At 46.2% G+C, this 19519-nt stretch overlaps 2 protein-coding genes across 3 annotated transcripts in view; one reads left to right on the top strand and one right to left on the bottom strand.

Annotated features, from left to right (window-relative positions):
• Positions 1-19519, top strand: part of LOC142195595 (uncharacterized) — a 704678-nt gene that overhangs the window by 83885 nt on the left and 601274 nt on the right. The window lies entirely within an intron of this gene.
• The window catches only part of LOC142189760 (uncharacterized), a 207115-nt gene that overhangs the window by 3385 nt on the left and 184211 nt on the right, over positions 1-19519 (bottom strand). The window contains exons 1-5 of one of the 2 annotated variants that reach the window (XM_075262251.1): positions 12514-12614; positions 5646-5791; positions 4523-4708; positions 4322-4445; positions 4174-4238 (exon numbers count right to left, since the gene is read on the bottom strand). The exons of the other annotated variant lie outside the window; for it this stretch is intronic. Coding sequence (XP_075118352.1) covers positions 4174-4238; positions 4322-4445; positions 4523-4708; positions 5646-5702 — 432 coding nt within the window. The 5' untranslated portion in view covers positions 5703-5791; positions 12514-12614. Of the gene's footprint in view, positions 1-4173; positions 4239-4321; positions 4446-4522; positions 4709-5645; positions 5792-12513; positions 12615-19519 lie in introns of those variants that run through there. 2 annotated transcript variants of the gene reach the window in all.

The raw sequence follows: 19519 nt of genomic DNA, 5'->3' as shown, positions 1-19519 counted from the left end.
GGTTGTTTGTCTCAGGGGAAATAAAGGATCACAGCGGTAGAAATCCATCCTGATGGTTCCTTATTCCAACCAGCAGTCTCCATAGCCAGAAGATTGTGAGAAGATCCAGACAACATGTAATGTCTATGGTCAGCTTTAGCCTCCATCTCCACCTGGCTAATTTTTGCTAATCGCTAGTGACTGGTCATGTAGGTTGCTACCAGGGCTGTGAAGCTGGTAGGTCACACCACCAAATCAGAGAGTTTATTTGTGGAGTCAGTAGGTTAAAGCACCAACTTGGCTCCTTTATTTTAATTTAGGACAAGTTCACATCTGCGTCCGGGCTCCACTTTAGCTAGTCTGCCAGGTTTCCATCTTCTGCACCGAGAAACTGGTCAGGGGATGGAAACCTGGGAGTCAGTTTTCAAACCCATTCACTTGAATGGGTTTGCAAAGTGACCACGCATGTGAGTCTTCAGCCTCTCCGCAGCAAAACCTTGGTGTCCCCCCCCCCTCCAGACGCAAAGTCCTGAAAAAAACAAAACAATCAAGACACATGGGTGGTCACTTTGCAAACCCATTCAAGTGAACAGGTTTGAAAACTGACCACCAGATCTCCGTCCCCTGTCCAGTTTCTCAGGGCAGGAGACAGAAACCTGCAGAGACCAGGTACAGTTGTGAACCCACCCTTAGGCTGCATTCACACGGAGTAATGCCAGCCGTAATTTGAGCTTATTTTTACAGGCGTAGAAATCCAAGGGTCGTGTTTATGCAGCGTTTTTTTTTTTTTTTTTTTTTACTATGAGTGTATACGCGGTGTTTTTTGCTTGCGTAAACGCTCTGCGGTTTTTAACGGAGCGTGTACGCGAGAAAATTAAATGCCACATACACTCATAGTAAAAAAACGCCACGTAAACGTGACCCTCAGATTTCTACGCCTGTAAAAAAATAAGCTCAAATTACGGCCGGCGTTACTCCGTGTGAATGCAGCCTTAGCCTGACTTCAGCTCCTGGTCCAAATCCTCCATAAATGTTTGACAACCATGGTCGAGCAGAAACTGCAAGAATCCTCTAATTTACGAAACCACTAGTGACTGATTTCAGAGCCTGAGTCAGAGGCGGCAATTTTTTCACCTGTTTTATTATGGACAAACACAGAACAAGATCTTTATTTCAATGAACAAATTTATTCAACTATAAAAATTTTTTGTAAAGAATAAAATTAACATTATCAAAAATAAAAACATTTTTTCCCTGTAACATGTATTGTGCAGAAGATAGACCACTCTCCCCACCTGAGCAGATATTGATGATCTATGCAAAGGATTGCTCATGAGTATGAGAAATGCCTGGTGGGCCCGGGAGAAATTTTTTACCATGGGATTCCTCTGGGCATTTGCAGAACATTTAGCATGTCATTTTTTCTGCCCACTTCATTGGTAACAAATCAATTTTGGATTTCTCTATCAAAGTTGTGTAAACTCACTGGCAATGCCCAGTTTTCCCCTTAACACGTCGTAATTAAGTTTGTCTGTTTCTCGTACGAGTCAAAGGGGACTAGTTCTTGAAAGAGTAACAATGCGAGTGCGGCTTCACATGTGCAGTAGTTTGTAAAAAGTCAAGTCTTGTGGAGCCCACAACAGAAAGTTTAAATTCCAAAATGGGTGTCACAGTAAGGAGGACCTTGGCACCGTTTACATCTGAAGTAACTGTATTCATACATCAGTGGTGGTGAAGGCGTTGGTTGAACAGTTGTTGTTGGTTCCACCGCTGTCGATTGAACGGTTGGGGATGCCGGACATGCCAAAGGTACAAGTGGTGGGGGTGGTGGTAGTGCTGTTGGCCTTGTATATAGTGAGGGGGCTGGGGCTGATGGTATTGCAGTTTTTGGTGATTGACATAGTGATGGTACTAGGGCTGGTGGTAATGCTAGTTTGTTGTTGATGTAGGTGGTCGTGCCTTCATGTTGCCCATGGCTGAAGTTGGGCACTTGTTCACCATCATCTGTAGTGGACAATGGAGACACGGAAGAAGCATGGTTGACGTCGTATGAAGCCATCTGATCAGAGGAAAGAGCTTTGTCGTCACCATTTTCTAGAGCCTGTTTGACTCTTGAAAGTGCTCGCTTTACCCCTTCTTCAAATGTTTTGTTCACGGGAGAGGTCCCTTTATAGACACCATTTTCCACGACCTGGTTGACTTTTGCAAAGACTTGCTTTATAGTATCTTCTAACACTTTATTCACGCTGAAAAATACTGTTTTAACTGCGTCTGCTATGAGGTTGCCAACAAAATGGAGCAAATTGGAGTGAAGATCCTGCATTTCCATTTCCAGACGGTAGAGCCTTTCTTCAGCACCACATCTGCAGTTAACAATGAATGGTGTTGGTCGCCTGATGGGGGAAGTAGTGGAAACAGCTATGGGGTCAGTTTTCTTTGCAACTGACCACATATCAAGCTGGGGGGTAGACAACCATCCAGCTAAGTTTTCTTCCCTAGATAGTAATTTAAAAGTGGCCTTCAGAAGACTGTCCACATTCACCTCTGATGTAATACAGTCCACCCTTTGAGAAGGTTCAAAGGAGTTGTCTTGTCTATAGCCATGTGTTTTGAGATCATCTGTCTGGATGACATGCTCCACAATGGCAGTGGCAGTAGAGGCTTCAGTGGTGTCATCTGGTTTCTGACAATAACCATGGTCGGTGTAGTAAAGAACGGGATTTTTGGCTCGCTTTTTACTTTTCCTAGGACCATCAGGGAAGTTCTCCTTTCCAACCAGTTTCCTTTTTCTTGTCTTCACAGTCAGTACCTTCGCCTCCTAAGAGGGAAAACATTTGGTAAAGGACACCAGTCATAAAGCACAAGGTAGAAACTTTTACTAAGTTAATGGGGTTAAACAGGGAGAACAAACTTTGACAGTGTATATACTGGACAGGTCAAATCTGTAATAGATGGCGATCCCCCTGTCACGCCCATTCTGACCAGTAGTCTATATTAGCCTGTTCTGCTGATGCTCCATCTCTTGGTCACATGGCCAACCACGTTCTACTTTTGCTAACCAAGACTTCAAGAGAGCAGGCTGAAATAGAAGATTTATACCCCCTGCAAGCACTGTTAAACGTTTGGGGGATTGGCAAGTACTTTAGGAAACAGACCCTCCTGCTGCAGTGTATACACTTACCCATCCAAATGTATTAAGGACTTTTCTAAAACATAAATAAGAGTACGTACCTTCTTTATAGTAGTCTCCGCAATGGCACACAAGGACAGAGTCTGGCGTTTTCTTCGTTATATAGAACCTTTTGGAGGGAGTTTCATAGTGCAGGTCCAAAAAAGGTACTGCACATGCTCTGTAACATCTGGTTCGTGATGTACAGAAGTTACAGTAACGTGCAGCCACAGGGTTCAGAGAATGCCTGACATCTCGTTTACTTTCCTAAACACTGAAGTTACAAAACCAAGAAGCAGCCATAGGTTCTACAAGTCGAGGAAAGTTTGCTATGCCAAGATCTGCAAGTAATGACGTTTCCAAGCTCCAACTTGTGCCATGTGGGCATAAAAGACAGATAGAAAGCAAAGTTCTTCAGCTACATGAAGCCTCAAAAATTGGAAGTGGTTTGTGATAATTGCGTGATGTCTCCTGTTCGTCATGAATCCTTGACCTGAGAGACCTTGGTTTATAACTCCTGGCAAATCACTATGTGCCTAGCTCAGATTTCAGTGCTGTCAGTGTGCTAATCGCAGTGGTTGTAGAGCGAAGAACTGGAATGACTGGAGGTGCGCGAAGGAAAACCTCTGCATGGGGACGGGATGGGGCTCAATACACAAGACCAAACACACACCAGTGGTGGAAGAGGGAGAATTGGGAACAGGCGAGTATGCTTTAGTTTTTATTTCACCCCTCCCCCAGCCTTCACATGAGTTGCTCCAATTCCTGGACAACTCCTTTATCATAAAGTAAGGAGGGGGGGGGGGGGGGGGGTATTGGGCAACTTCAGGACACCCATGATACTGCTGTACAGAGAGAAGGTGCAGAATACTAACAGAACTTTGGTACTACCAAATCAGCTCAGACAAATGACACATCTATAAGTCTGAGACACCTTCAGTCCATTTACACTGCCAAACTATTAGTAGATACAGGCCAAAGACTTCACAGCCCGTCTACACATCATAGGGAATATCTCCATCTACCTGATCATCCTGTGGAAGAAGAGGACTGGGACATCTCTCCGGTGTTGTCCTCTTACTGGATCTACCTGTAGGAAACACAGACAGGGACTGAATTCATTCTGTACATACAAATAATGGAAGTCCATGTGTATATAGTCATGTCTATTACCTGCTGATGTGAGGGGCTGCTGGTCCTCCATCATCACCTCCTTGTACAGATCCTTGTGTCCTTCTAAATACTCCCACTCCTCCATGGAGAAATAGACAGCGACATCCTGACACCTTATAGGAACCTGACAACACAATGATACAGTCACACCCCGACCCCTCCAGTTACTGTATAATGTCCCAGCATTCCCAGCAGTGTCACCTCTTCAGTCAGCAGCTCCAGCATCTTGTTGGCGATTTCTAGGATCTTCCGTCCATTGATCTTCTCCTTTATCAGGGGGTGAGGTGGAGGACCCAGCATTTGGCTCCGGGTTACTCCATATCCTTCATACAAAGGAGTCTGACAGCGCCCACTAGAGGGCGTCTTCTCCTCCTCTACTGTGTAATCCTGGTTATGGGGAGACAATAAATATCACTACATACATGTCCAGAGTCCATCACCTCTCCAGTCCTATCATCTGTTATTACTATAGATAACTCAGAACTGGCAAAAATTGTGAATATAAAACTCAACCTTTACTAGTAATAGTAAAAACTTTGACATATATATAGTGATGAGATGTCCACTCCCATATTAATGAGACCCCAGTTTATAGTGGGGTTATATAGGGTACTATGCCGAATGCTATTTTGAAATAGGGACTCGAAATCAAGGTTTCCTTATTTAACCCCAGAGCTGTGTATTAGCTTTACGAGTGAGTGAATGAATGATAGGTGCTTTAGGAAATACATCAGAGAAATTGTCTCGGTTACTTACTATTTAGTGTTCAGACTGAGAATAGGTGGACAACAGCACTCACTAAGAGTTAACTCAGTCAGAACTGGGAGTCATATATTGTGATTTTAGATCACTTTAAACATGTATCAATATTTTGGCTCCTCTGTGAGGGAGTGGTCCTAGACTCCATCTTTAGGGCTACTAACGCTGATTTCATTACGGAAGAATCAGATGTGAGGGTATTATCCCTCTCATTCTATTTAAGCACTGACATTCAAATCACGCTGATACACAATATTTTTATCAGAGTGTTTTTCTCAGTTGTTCCCATCCGGTGAATTATATCTGGAAGGGTGTTTTTTAGTTAACTCCTTATTTCCTCAGCAAGGTGTAATACATCTTCAACACTATAAACTGGGGTCTCATTAATATGGGAGTGGACATCTCATCACTATATATATATGTCAAAGTTTTTAATATTACTAATAAAAGTTGAGTTTCATATTCACAATTTTTGCCAGTTCTGAGTTATAGTTAAAGTGTACCCATTCGTGTTTATTACTATAGATAAGAATGATGTAATGATGACATCATCAGAATCTCTCACCTCTCCAGTAAGCTGGTAGATGATCTCTAGGGTGAGATTTAATAGACTTTCCGCCATCTTGTTCCTGTCTCTTTCCAACCTTGATGGATCAACCAGGAATATTCTCTTATATAGAAGATACTGAGAGGATTCTATATTGTAGGAACCTGAATGGAGAGAAGAGGAGACAATGTAATAAATACAGAATATTCCATGTAAACAAAAGATTATTGGAGATGAGGAGACATTACATGTAGATGAGGACATATCAGACTTATTGGACGACCTAAGCCATAGTAATAAATCCAGAACATCTTTACACCGTCTCATCTCAGTTTACACAGGACAAATCAGACAGGATTAGTAAATCTCACTCAGTGTAAAACTTCACCCCCCAGCAAGATACAAGAGAGCCCTGGCTCTACTGGTTGGGGAGGTCATTAAATTAAATATTAAAACTAGGCCTGGGCAATTCATCGAAACTGGCAGTAAATCCAGATAAGTGACATGATTCTCTGCCTCATCACACAGCCCTTATTAAAACAATTAGTAATAACTAAAGCCACCAAAATGTGTCAGCAGAGAATTGGGGAATATTAGAGAATACATCCTGAGGAATCAGTCTGTTAGTTGTATATAGCTGCCTGGCCGCTTCTACCACAAGTCGTAGAATCTCAGAGACTTGTTATCTTATTTTATATAATATCTGAGATCTGAGAGGACTGGTGAAGTATCCTATTAATATTATAAATGTGAAAGTTTGTGGGTTTGTGAGTTTGGATGTTCGGATGTTTGTTCCTCAATCACGCAAAACCCGCTCGACCGATTTGGCTGAAAGTTTCCACAAACCGTTAATACACCCGATTGCGCAATAGGCTACTTTTCGTCACAATAGCGCACATACGTTTGTGCCAGGACCCCCACAAAACCCAAACTCACACCACCATCTCTGCAATCTCACACACTTTGGACCATAGCAAGCCCCAAAATTCATATTACCCTCTGCAGCCTCGCCCCTAACCCCACACAATCTCATATACATATACTTTACCACTTTGCCCCTCACCTTAACGCTACTCCAGGAGGCGCTCTTTAACGCTCCAGAGCAGCCATGTTTGCCGACCCCCACCGCTCTGACACTCCGCGACACCGCCCACCCATGTCAATACCCCTAGGCGGTCTAATAAATGCAAAAAAAAAAGTTTACAAAAAGTAAAAAAAATATAAACGAATAAAATAAAAAGGATTAAAAATTAAAATCACCCCCCTTTCCCTAGAACACATATAAAAGTAGTTAAATACTGTGAAACACATACATGTTAGGTATCCGCGCGTCCGAAATCGCCCGCTCTACAAAGCTATACAAATATTTTTCCTGTTCGGTAAACGCCGTAGCGGGAAAAATGGTCAAAAGTGCCAAACCGCCATTTTTTCACTGTTTTGATTCTGATAAAAAATTGAATAAAAAGTGATCATAGCAATAACATTTCCCGAAAATGGTAGAACTACAAAGTACACCCGGTCCCGCAAAAAAAGACGCCATATACATCCCTGTACACGGACGTATAAAAAAAAGTTACGGCTGTCAGAATATGGCGACTTTTCAAAAAATAATTTTAACACAGTTTTGGATTTTTTTAAGGGCTCAAAATGTAAATAAAACCATATAAATTTGGTATCCCCGGAATCGTAACGAAACACAGAATACAGGGCACATCTCATTTTGGTTGCACAGTGAACGCCGTAAAACCAAAGCCCGTAAGAAAGTCGCAGAAATGCATTTTTTCTTCAAATCCACCCCATTCTGAATTTTTCCCCTGCTTCCCAGTACATTATATAGAATAAACAATGGTGGCATCATGAAGAAAAATTTGTCCCAGGAAAAATTAAGACCTCATATGGCACTGTGAGCGGAGAAATAAAAAAGTTATGGGGTTTAAAAGGAGGGGAGTCAAAAACGAAAATCAAAAAAATGCCATCGGTGGGAAAGGGTTAACTTCAAATACTTCTGTCCCAAAGTCACTATGTAAAGTTTCTCACAACACCGTATAGCAGCTCAAATACAAATTAACTTCAACACAAAAGTCTCACGTATTCTCTGAATTACAGAAAAAATAAGATACAAAGTTACATTTCATATCCCATACCTTATACACAGTACTAAGACCTTACCCGCGCCTGTATATACCCACTGCTACAATCACCGCAGACGAAGTCACGGGTAACAGCTAGTACAGTAATATACAAACCCTTTTCTATATCACCATTGGTCAGTTATGGCGGTGAACATTGGATGTATACTGCATTATATCCCTGGGGTGGAACAATCTTACACATATCAAACCCTATACCAAAACTTTACATTAACAGACCCTAAAATAAGTTACCGTATATACTCGAGTATAAGCCAACCCACCCGAATATAAGCCAAGGCCCCTAATTTTACCAAAAAAAAAACCGTAGAAAACTTATTGACTCGAGTATAAGCCGAGGGGGGAAATGCAGCAGCTACTGGAAAATTTCAAAAATTAAAATGGTTGGAGTTTTTGGGTGCAGTCGTTGCTGGGAAAGGGGAGGGGGTGTTTTGGTTGTCTGTCTGCTCCTTCCCTGAGCTTAAGGACTGTTTATTCTTCCCCCACTTGGAATTCAGCCTGGCTAAATATAGGGTATCAGCAGTGCTCCTATTAACCCCTTCCCGATGGAACAGGAGCACTGCAGATCCGCTATATGCAGCAGACCAGGCACTGTCAGACACAGGGATACCTAATGTGTTTGTGTTTCACAGTTATTTTCTACTTTTGTATGTATTCTAGGGAAAGGAGCGATTTAGAACTTTTTTTTTTTTTTTTAAATATTTTTTGCACTACTTTACGGGAGATGCTATATGAATAAAAATGGACTTATTCAGAAACCACTGAGGCAATTTACATACTAAAGGTAGGTGTGAAGTAGCATTTCTAAAGCCTATGCAAGCATGTGTTTAGATAAAAATGACTTTTCCCAGTGAGAGCCCCTTTAAAAAAATGACATTTTTTCTCCCTTCTTCCGGCACTGGCTTCAAACTTCTGCGCATGCGCAGTCAGCTCTGCTGTCAGGCCTTGGGCTGAGCCGACTGCAGATGCCTGCGCCAATTTTACTGTGGCCAGTTACACAGTAAACTGGTGTAAGCGGCCGTTTTCATGTGGCGATTACACAGTAAGCTGGGGTAATCGGCCGTAAGAAAATGTCCGCTAGCATGCGCGGTCTGTTCTGCCTGAGGCCCAACGGCAGAGCCGACTGCGCATGCCCAGAAGTCTGAAACCAGCGCCGGAAGAGGCCATTCCAGGCGAAGATGGAGGCGGTGCTGGAGAATTCTCTCGCAGCATTGGGGATGCCCCCAATGCTGTTTGAGCGCTGTGGCCTGCTCTCAGTGCTGCAAGAGAACTCATTTGCATACAGAAGAAGATTTCTACTGAACGGCGGCACGGAGAAGACATCGATGGTAGGAGAAGAATAGAGCAGAGCAACCAATAGACTATGATTAAGAGACCTAGTGTCTTGAAACACGTCAGCCAGATATGTAACAACTAGCGTTTTTTTTAAACCACGTCTATGTTTTTCCTGCTTTTTCACTTAATTGTCCATGATTCCTGTACCATATTTTTAATGTGAAGAAATAAAGGATATTTTTAGTCTGAACAAGAACTGCGGATCTCATCTGTAGAAACACTAGGAGAAGAATAGGCTTTCTTAAAGCTATTCCTACGTGTTAAGGAGGAAAAAAAAAAAGTTTAATTATAATTGAATCTCTTTAACTCAGGTGGAGCCAAACACCATGACAGGCCAGACATACTCTGACACATTGCTAGTAAGCGCTTATGGACAAGATCACATGTCACTCACTAGAAGGGACACATTGATGATAAAAGGCCAGTAGTGTAATAACATCCTGTTAAGTGTTTGATTAGTTCATATTTTATAGAATGAAGATATAACTACTGAACTATTCTTAATAAATTACATGTTTAGTGATAAAAAAATATGCAAATCTATTCTCCAGGATGTAATTAGGAGAGCAGTGCACTCTGTACACCACCCTATAGAGGGCAGCATCCTTAACATCATGAACGACTCAGTTATGAAGTCTTTTTAATCATAATGTGGATCATGTGTGTCGTTCATGATGTTAAGGATGCTGCCCTCTATAGGGTGGCGTACAGAGTGCACTGCTCTCCTAATTCCATCCTGGAGAATAGATTTGCATATTTTTTACCCAGAATCCCTAGCGGAGCAGGAATGACTTGTAAGTCTCTGTACTGCCTATGTAGGCAAACACTCTCCCTGATGTGTACGATGTTTAGTGATCTAATAAAAAAAAAAAAAAAAAAATTGTTACTTGAAAAAAACATGTGCTAAAAATATTGGTTCTTTTAATCTTGTTAACATATAATTAGGATGAGACTATTTAGAAAATCCCACTTGAGGATATGAGCAGCTTTTTTCTTTTGGTTTGTTCAACGCAGTCAGGTTGACAATGCTGAACAAGTTGTGTTCTGATAAGATGGATTTATTCTGGCACTTACGGGATTTATTTTTTATGTTTCTTTATTGTTGCCTATAAATGTTGAATTCAGCAAGTTGTAGTTTGAAAAGAAAAAAGGAAGCAGCCACACAAACACAAAATCAGATGATTCAAGGCTTTAAAAAAAAAAAAAAAAAAAAAAAAAAGTTTTGATTTCTCCAAAACAAAATATAAAGAAACCTCGTCTTGTGACATATCAAATGAAAGTCAGTACCGTTCTGAGAAAAATAATGCCTCTCCCACCTCCATCTTAATTCTAGCCTGAGATATGATAAAAAAAAATGTAAAAACCATACCAGGCCAAAATTTGCACTTTCAAAACTTTAGAAGTCTAAAAAATTAACGGATGAAGAAAAAAAATTCAAAACTTTTAATTTATAATTAAGTTGTGTAAAATAAAATATAAAAATAAAAAAAAAGTCTAAAAATGTCAAGTAAAAAAAAAAAAAAATTCATATTAGGATCATTTGCTATGGAATGACCCAATGGTGGCAATGGAGAACTCCCGTTCACTTGAATGAGAGCCGAGCTGCCTCCAGCCATACACCTCATATACAGCTTCAGGCAGCTGAAACAGCTGATCAGATTGGGCCATTAGTGAGCATTACCTTCAGGTCCTGGAGAACCACATTACCATGTTCCTACAGCGCCACATTGCAGAATCACAGCGCGTTTTGTTGCAGATTTTGCTGCATTTTTATGAGCCAAAGTCAGGATTAAACAGAAGGAAAACATCTAAGGGCCCCTTCACACGGAGTTGCACTCCGTGTATTCTGTACATTTTACACGTGCAAAAATACACGTGTAAAATGTAGTTAGCCATTGAGTTCAATGGCATGGTCGTATAACGCACATCTTTTTGCGCATGCGCAAAAAGACGCGAGTTATACAAACATGCCATTGAACTCAATGGCTAACTACATTTTACACGTGTATTTTTAGACGTGTAAAGTGTACAGAATACACGGAGCGTAACTCCGTGTGAAGGGGCCCTCAGAGCTTCCGTTATATTTTCCAATCCTTTTCATGCCACTCCTAATTTTGGTTAAAAAAAAACAAAAAAAAACCCAACGCAATCTATAACAAAAAAAACTGCTGCATTTCTGCAACATGGGGCCTCGGCCTAAAGCTGGCGATTCACATTAGATGGTGATCAGCTGAAATGACTTATTTCAGCAGCCAAACAACCATTAAAATATTAGTGTCATAATGAGCAACGGCAGATTTTGCCTAAAAAATCAATTGGCCCTGTTGGGAATTTTTGGCAAGCAATTAACCAAAAATATCAGTACATGGCATGATGTAAGCTTAACACCTGCACCCACCTGATCACATACAGTCCCACGTAACTACATCCCTCCCTCCCCCTCCTCACATACAGTCCCACGTAACTACATCACTCCCTCCCCCTCCTCACATACAGTCCCATGTAACTACATCACTCCCTCCCCCTCCTCACATACAGTCCCACGTAACTACATCACTCCCTCCCCCCTCCTCACATACAGTCCCATGTAACTACATCACTCCCTCCCCCCTCCTCACATACAGTCCCATGTAACTACATCACTCCCTCCCCCTCCTCACATACAGTCCCATGTAACTACATCACTCCCTCCCCCTCCTCACATACAGTCCCATGTAACTACATCACTCCCTCCCCCTCCTCACATACAGTCCCACGTAACTACATCACTCCCTCCCCCTCCTCACATACAGTCCCACGTAACTACATCACTCCCTCCCCCTCCTCACATACAGTCCCACGTAACTACATCACTCCCTCCCCCTCCTCACATACAGTCCCACGTAACTACATCACTCCCTCCCCCTCCTCACATACAGTCCCACGTAACTACATCACTCCCTCCCCCTCCTCACATACAGTCCCACGTAACTACATCACTCCCTCCCCCTCCTCACATACAGTCCCACGTAACTACATCACTCCCTCCCCCTCCTCACATACAGTCCCACGTAACTACATCCCTCCCTCCCCCTCCTCACATACAGTCCCACGTAACTACATCCCTCCCTCCCTCTCCTCACATACAGTCCCACGTAACTACATCCCTCCCTCCCTCTCCTCACATACAGTCCCATGTAACTACATCACTCCCTCCCCCTCCTCACATACAGTCCCATGTAACTACATCCCTCCCTCCCCCTCCTCACATACAGTCCCACGTAACTACATCCCTCCCTCCTCACATACAGTCCCATGTAACTACATCCCTCCCTCCCCCTCCTCACATACAGTCCCACGTAACTACATCCCTCCCTCCCCCTCCTCACATACAGTCCCATGTAAGCCCCTCCCCCTCTTACCCTGCTCCCCCGGCTCTTCTCTCTTCAGCACAATACACACATGTAGACTATGGCACTGCTGCAGGTTCCTGTACCACTAGCGCAGGGAGCCGGTCACGTGATGAGACAGGAAGGGGCGGGACTTCTCCTCAGCTCGGCGCTCCGGTCCTTATAGCGGTGTGTGAGGTGTTGGCGCCGCCTCCGGCCCGGTATTAACCCTTTCACGTAACTTCTGGGAAAAAAAAGCCACGTAAAACGGAGTCCGTGTTGTGTCATGTGACGGATCCTGATCTGGTGGGGGGGGACATGCTGGTACCTCTAGTGCGCCATGTCAGTCCTTCTTTCGTGTTATGGGGTCCCCTGAGGCGCTCTGAGGGGTCTCTCAGCTGGTCGCCATCTTGTCAGACCTCACATCTGTATGGGAGACGTCTCCTTTAGGGCATGTTCACACAGGTTTTGGCAGACTGTAAAAACCTGCTTCAGAAATTAGGAAACGTGTTTTACATGATGCGGTTTTCATAGCAGTTTTAACCAGATTTTGGCTCCAGCAAACTGTATGGACCTGAAAACTTACCTTCAAAAAATGTCTCAGTTTTCTTATGCAATTTTTACAAAAAAGCCGCGTGTGACGCCTGCCTGTGCGTGGTGCGGCCGGGCCTCAGTATATAAAGATGGTGGGGGGTTTGGTTGGCTCTGTACCCCCAGGAGCCTCCGAGCCTGAGCATTCACTAAGTCTACCACAGTGAGACTGCGGCAGGTACAAGTACTATATTATACCGGGCCGCCATGACATCCTGAGCCCCGCTACCCTTATACTTGGCTGCCATGACATCCTGAGCCCCGCTACCCTTATACCAGGCCGCCATGACATCCTGAGCCCCCTACTCTTATACCAGGCCGCCATGACATCCTGAGCCCCACTACCCTTATACTGGGCCGCCATGACATCCTGAGCCCCACTACCCTTATACTGGGCCGCCATGACATCCTGAGCCCCGCTACCCTTATACTGGGCCACCATGACATCCTGAGCCCCACTACCCTTATACTGGGCCGCCATGACATCCTGAGCCCCGCTACTCTTTTACCAGGCCGCCATGACATCCTGAGCCCCGCTACCCTTATACTTGGCCGCCATGACATCCTGAGCCCCGCTACTCTCATACCAGGCCGCCATGACATCCTGAGCCCCGCCACCCTTATACTGGGCCGCCATGACATCCTGAGCCCCGCTACTCTTATACCAGGCCGCCATGACATCCTGAGCCCCGCTACTCTTATACCAGGCCGCCATGACATCCTGAGCCCCGCCACCCTTATACTGGGCCGCCATGACATCCTGAGCCCCGCTACCCTTATACTTGGCTGCCATGACATCCTGAGCCCCGCTACCCTTATACCGGGCCGCCATGACATCCTGAGCCCCGCTACCCTTATACTTGGCTGCCTTGACATCCTGAGCCCCACTACCCTTATACTGGGCCGCCATGACATCCTGAGCCCCGTTACCCTTATACTGAGCCACCATGACATCCTGAGCCCCACTACCCTTATACTGGGCCACCATGACATCCTGAGCCCCGCTACTCTTATACCAGGCCGCCATGACATCCTGAGCCCCGCTACTCTTTTACCAGGCCGCCATGACATCCTGAGCCCCGCTACCCTTATACTTGGCCGCCATGACATCCTGAGCCCCGCTACTCTCATACCAGGCCGCCATGACATCCTGAGCCCCGCCACCCTTATACTGGGCCGCCATGACATCCTGAGCCCCGCTACTCTTATACCAGGCCGCCATGACATCCTGAGCCCCGCTACTCTTATACCAGGCCGCCATGACATCCTGAGCCCCGCCACCCTTATACTGGGCCGCCATGACATCCTGAGCCCCGCTACCCTTATACTTGGCTGCCATGACATCCTGAGCCCCGCTACCCTTATACCGGGCCGCCATGACATCCTGAGCCCCGCTACCCTTATACTTGGCTGCCTTGACATCCTGAGCCCCACTACCCTTATACTGGGCCGCCATGACATCCTGAGCCCCGTTACCCTTATACTGAGCCACCATGACATCCTGAGCCCCGCTACTCTTATACCAGGCCGCCATGACATCCTGAGCCCCGCTACCCTTATACTTGGCTGCCATGACATCCTGAGCCCCACTACCCTTATACTGGGCCGCCATGACATCCTGAGCCCCGCCACCCTTATACTGGGCCGCCATGACATCCTGAGCCCCGCTACCCTTATATTTGGCTGCCATGACATCCTGAGCCCCGCTACTCTTATACCAGGCCACCATGACATCCTGAGCCCCGCTACCCTTATACTGGGCCACCATGACATCCTGAGCCCCGCTACCCTTATACCGGGCCGCCATGACATCCTGAGCCCCGCCACCCTTATACTTGGCTGCCATGACATCCTGAGCCCCACTACCCTTATACTGGGCCGCCATGACATCCTGAGCCCCACTACTCTTATACCAGGCCGCCATGACATCCTGAGCCCCGCTACCCTTATACTGGGCCGCCATGACATCCTGAGCCCCGCTACCCTTATACTTGGCTGCCATGACATCCTGAGCCCCGCTACTCTTATACCAGGCCACCATGACATCCTGAGCCCCACTACTCTTATACTGAGCCACCATGACATCCTGAGCCCCGCTACCCTTATACTGGGCCGCCATGACATCCTGAGCCCCGCTACCCTTATACCGGGCAGACATGACATCCTGAGCCCCGTTACTCTTATACTGGGCCGCCATGACACCCTGAGCCCCGCTACCCTTATACCAGGCCACCATGACATCCTGAGCCCCGCTACTCTTATACCGGGCAGACATGACATCCTGAGCCCCGTTACCCTTATACTGAGCCACCATGACATCCTGAGCCCCACTACTCTTATACCAGGCCGCCATGACATCCTGAGCCCCGCTACCCTTATACTTGGCTGCCATGACATCCTGAGCCCCGCTACTCTTATACCAGGCCACCATGACATCCTGAGCCCCACTACCCTTATACTGAGCCACCATGACATCCTGAGCCCCGCTACTCTTATACCAGGCCGCCATGACATCCTGAGCCCCACTACCCTTATACTGGGCCGCCATGACATCCTGAGCCCCGCTACTCTTATACCAGGCCACCATGACATCCTGAGCCCCACTACCCTTATACTGAGCCACCATGACATCCTGAGCCCCGCTACCCTTATACTGGGCCACCATGACATCCTGAGCCCCGCTACTCTTATACCAGGCCACCATGACATCCTGAGCCCCACTACCCTTATACTGAGCCACCATGACATCGTGAGCCCCGCTACCCTTATACTGGGCCGCCATGACATCCTGAGCCCCACTACTCTTATACCAGGCCACCATGACATCCTGAGCCCCACTACCCTTATACTGGGCCGCCATGACATCCTGAGCCCCACTACTCTTATACCAGGCCACCATGACATCCTGAGCCCCACTACCCTTATACTGAGCCACCATGACATCCTGAGCCCCGCTACCCTTATACTGGGCCACCATGACATCCTGAGCCCCGCTACTCTTATACCAGGCCACCATGACATCCTGAGCCCCACTACCCTTATACTGAGCCACCATGACATCCTGAGCCCCGCTACCCTTATACTGGGCCGCCATGACATCCTGAGCCCCACTACTCTTATACCAGGCCACCATGACATCCTGAGCCCCACTACCCTTATACTGAGCCACCATGACATCCTGAGCCCCGCTACTCTTATACCAGGCCACCATGACATCCTGAGCCCCACTACCCTTATACTGAGCCACCATGACATCCTGAGCCCCGCTACCCTTATACTGGGCCGCTATGACATCCTGAGCCCCGCTACTCTTATACCAGGCCACCATGACATCCTGAGCCCCACTACCCTTATACTGAGCCACCATGACATCCTGAGCCCCGCTACCCTTATACTGGGCCACCATGACATCCTGAGCCCCACTTCCCTTATACTGATCCTGAGCCCCGCTACCCTTATACTGGGCCACCATGATATCCTGAGCCCCGCTTCCCTTATACCGGGCTGACATGACATCCTGAGCCCCACTTCCCTTATACCAGGCTGACATGACATCCCAAGCCCTGCTTCCCTTATACTGGGCAGCCATGACATCCTGAGCCCCACTTCTCTTATACGGGGGGGGGGGGGGGGGGCATGACATCCTGAGCCCTGCTTCCCTTATACTGTGCCGCCATGACATCCTGAGCCCCACTACCCTTATACCGGGCAGACATTACATCCTGAGCCCCACTTCCCTTATACCGGGCCGCCATGACATTTTGAGCCCCGCTTCCCTTATACCACCAGATGGCCATGACATCCTTAGCCCCGCTTCCCTTACATCATGCCGCCATGACATCCTGAGCCCCACTTCCCTTACACCACCAGACGGCCATGACATCTTGAGCCGTGCTTCCCTTATACTGGGGGCCATGACATCCTGAGCCGTGCTTCCCTTATAGCAGGTGGTCATGACACCGAGCCCTGCTTCCCTTATACCAGGTGGCCATGACATCCTGAGCCCCGCTTCCTTTATACTGGGGGCCATGACATCCTGAGCCCTGCTTCCCTAATACTGAGTGGCCATGAGATTCTGAGCCCTTCTTCCCTTTTACTGGGCAGACATGACATCCTGAGCCCCACTTCCCTTATACCAGGCAGACATGACATCTTGAGCCCTGCTTCCCTTATACCGGGGTCAGTGCATGACATCCTGAGCCCCACTTCCCTAATACCAGGCAAACATGACATCCTGAGCACCGCTTCCCTTATGTGTCTGACACTGTGATCTGTAGTACGGGGGCACCACAAGGTACAGTTCTTGCCCCATTTTTCTTCACACTGTACACTGCTGACTTTAGTTGAATGGTGCCAGCAGAACCACCTCAGGATTAATGCTGGGAAGACAAGGAGATGGTGGTGGACTTTGGTAAACGGAGAAGTGCTCCGACCCCGGTGGAGATCCAAAGGTCATGCATTGAGATAGTCAAGACCTATGATTACCTGGGTGTGCGTCTCAATAATAAACTTTACTGGGCTGATCACCTGGATGCGCTGTGCAGAAAAGGTCACAGAAGGCTCTACCTGCTTAGGAGGCTGAGGGCCTTTGGCGTCCAGGGGCCACTTCTTGTGGCCTTTTTCAACTCTGTGGTTGCTTCAGCCATCTTTTTCGGTGTGGCATGATGGGGGAGCAGTATAGCATCCAGGGACAGAAATAGACTTGACAGGCTGATCAGGAGGGCCAGCTCTGTCCTGGGGAGCCCCCTGGACCCAGTACAGGTGGTGGGTGACAAGGATACTGACCGTGGTGAGCTCCATGCGGGAGAATAAATCCCACCCCATATATGAGACCTTGATGGAACTTTGGAGGACTGTAAGTGACCGACTGCTTCACCCTAAGTGTGAGAAGGAGCGCTATCGCAAGCCCTTCCTTCCAACTGCGGCCAGGCTTCATAATCTACATCAGACCAAGCTTAGATCACTCCATACAGAGAACTAAATGATCCGGAAGTCTTCCTTCTTTCTTTTCTTCCTTAGCTGCTATGGATTCCTAGTATTGTTTTTTTTATCTCAGTATATGTGTGTCTACTTCTGTAATATATTACTGTGTATTATCCTGTATATGTATTACTATGCTGCTGTAACACTGAAATTTCCCCGCGCTGTGACTATTAAAGGATTATCTTATGCTGGGCAGCCATGACATCCTGAGCCCCGCTTCCCTTATACCTTTGGGCCATGACATCCTGAGCCCATCTTCCCTTATACCAGGCAGCCATGACATCCTGAGCCTTGCTTTCCTTATACCGGGTGGCCGTGTGATGACTCTTAATAAAAACGACAGTGAGACGTGTCTGACAACCACGTGAAAAAGGATAGAGATGGACACAACGAAAGTACAAGTAGATCAGATATATAAGAAAACATTTATTGGGAAAAATGTTTTTAAACAGTTATATATATATTAATTAATGTGAACTATTCTATGTACACAGCTGATCTATATCTGCGTGGCCCGCAGTGTTTTTGCAGTTTGGATAACAGACACTTAAAAGTATGGCCCTGGAAAAAAAAACAACCTAAAAAGAGCCCCATGTTATAGGTGGGATAAATTAGCACCAGAATACAATGTTCATTAATGTTTGAGAAAAAGTCATGACGAAGCAAATAATAATATTACCCATAAGGCTCCATGTACACAAACACGTGCTGGGTCAATGTCCTAAACCGGTCCGTTTTGTGATCCAGGCTCACTGAGGGATATTAATGGGTCAGTGAAGGCACAGGCAGTACACGTATCTCATCCATGTGCCATCTATGCCGTTCAACCACGGACCCGGTGTATGCACAAGATTGTGCGCGTGTCATTTAATACATATAAATCGGCATCTTCCTACCCGTGTGTACACATTGCAGCGGCAAATCTGTATATGGCCCTGCTCACTATTAGTCTGTGCAACATACAGGATACCCGTACAGTCTACATGCAGAAGTGCTCAGTTAAAGTGGCACCATAGGGAAAGATTATACAAACGTTACAATACACTGAAAAGTTATAGATAATACACATATCCCAGAGAACTTATTTCACACCTTCACTAACCCCTCAACCAATCTCAGAGACCAGATCTTAAGATGTAAAGGAGCAGCATGAGGGATAAAGGTGCTGTGTCAGGTCAGAGACTGCTGCATCTCTGCAGGAGGTCAGCGGGGTTTACTGGGTGTAGAGATCAATGGTTTCTCTATGGAGAGGGGCCAGGATTACAGGACAGTAACATGTTTCAGACATTAGAAATAGGGATACAGTCCTGGTCCTACTTGTGCGAAGTCAGGGTCCCAACCCTTGACATAGATTAGATAGAGAGACTTCACAAGAAAATGATGTTCAAACTTCGTGATTTATTCAAGTAAAGTTTGAGTGAAACGTTTTTCGGTCGAACAAGACCTTCCTCAGACTCTACAACAT

The sequence above is a fragment of the Leptodactylus fuscus genome, chromosome 1, assembly GCF_031893055.1.
Source record: "Leptodactylus fuscus isolate aLepFus1 chromosome 1, aLepFus1.hap2, whole genome shotgun sequence".
NCBI classification, from domain to species: domain Eukaryota; kingdom Metazoa; phylum Chordata; class Amphibia; order Anura; family Leptodactylidae; genus Leptodactylus; species Leptodactylus fuscus.
Note: the sequence above shows the minus strand (reverse complement) of the source record. Positions and strands in the feature narration are given on the sequence as shown.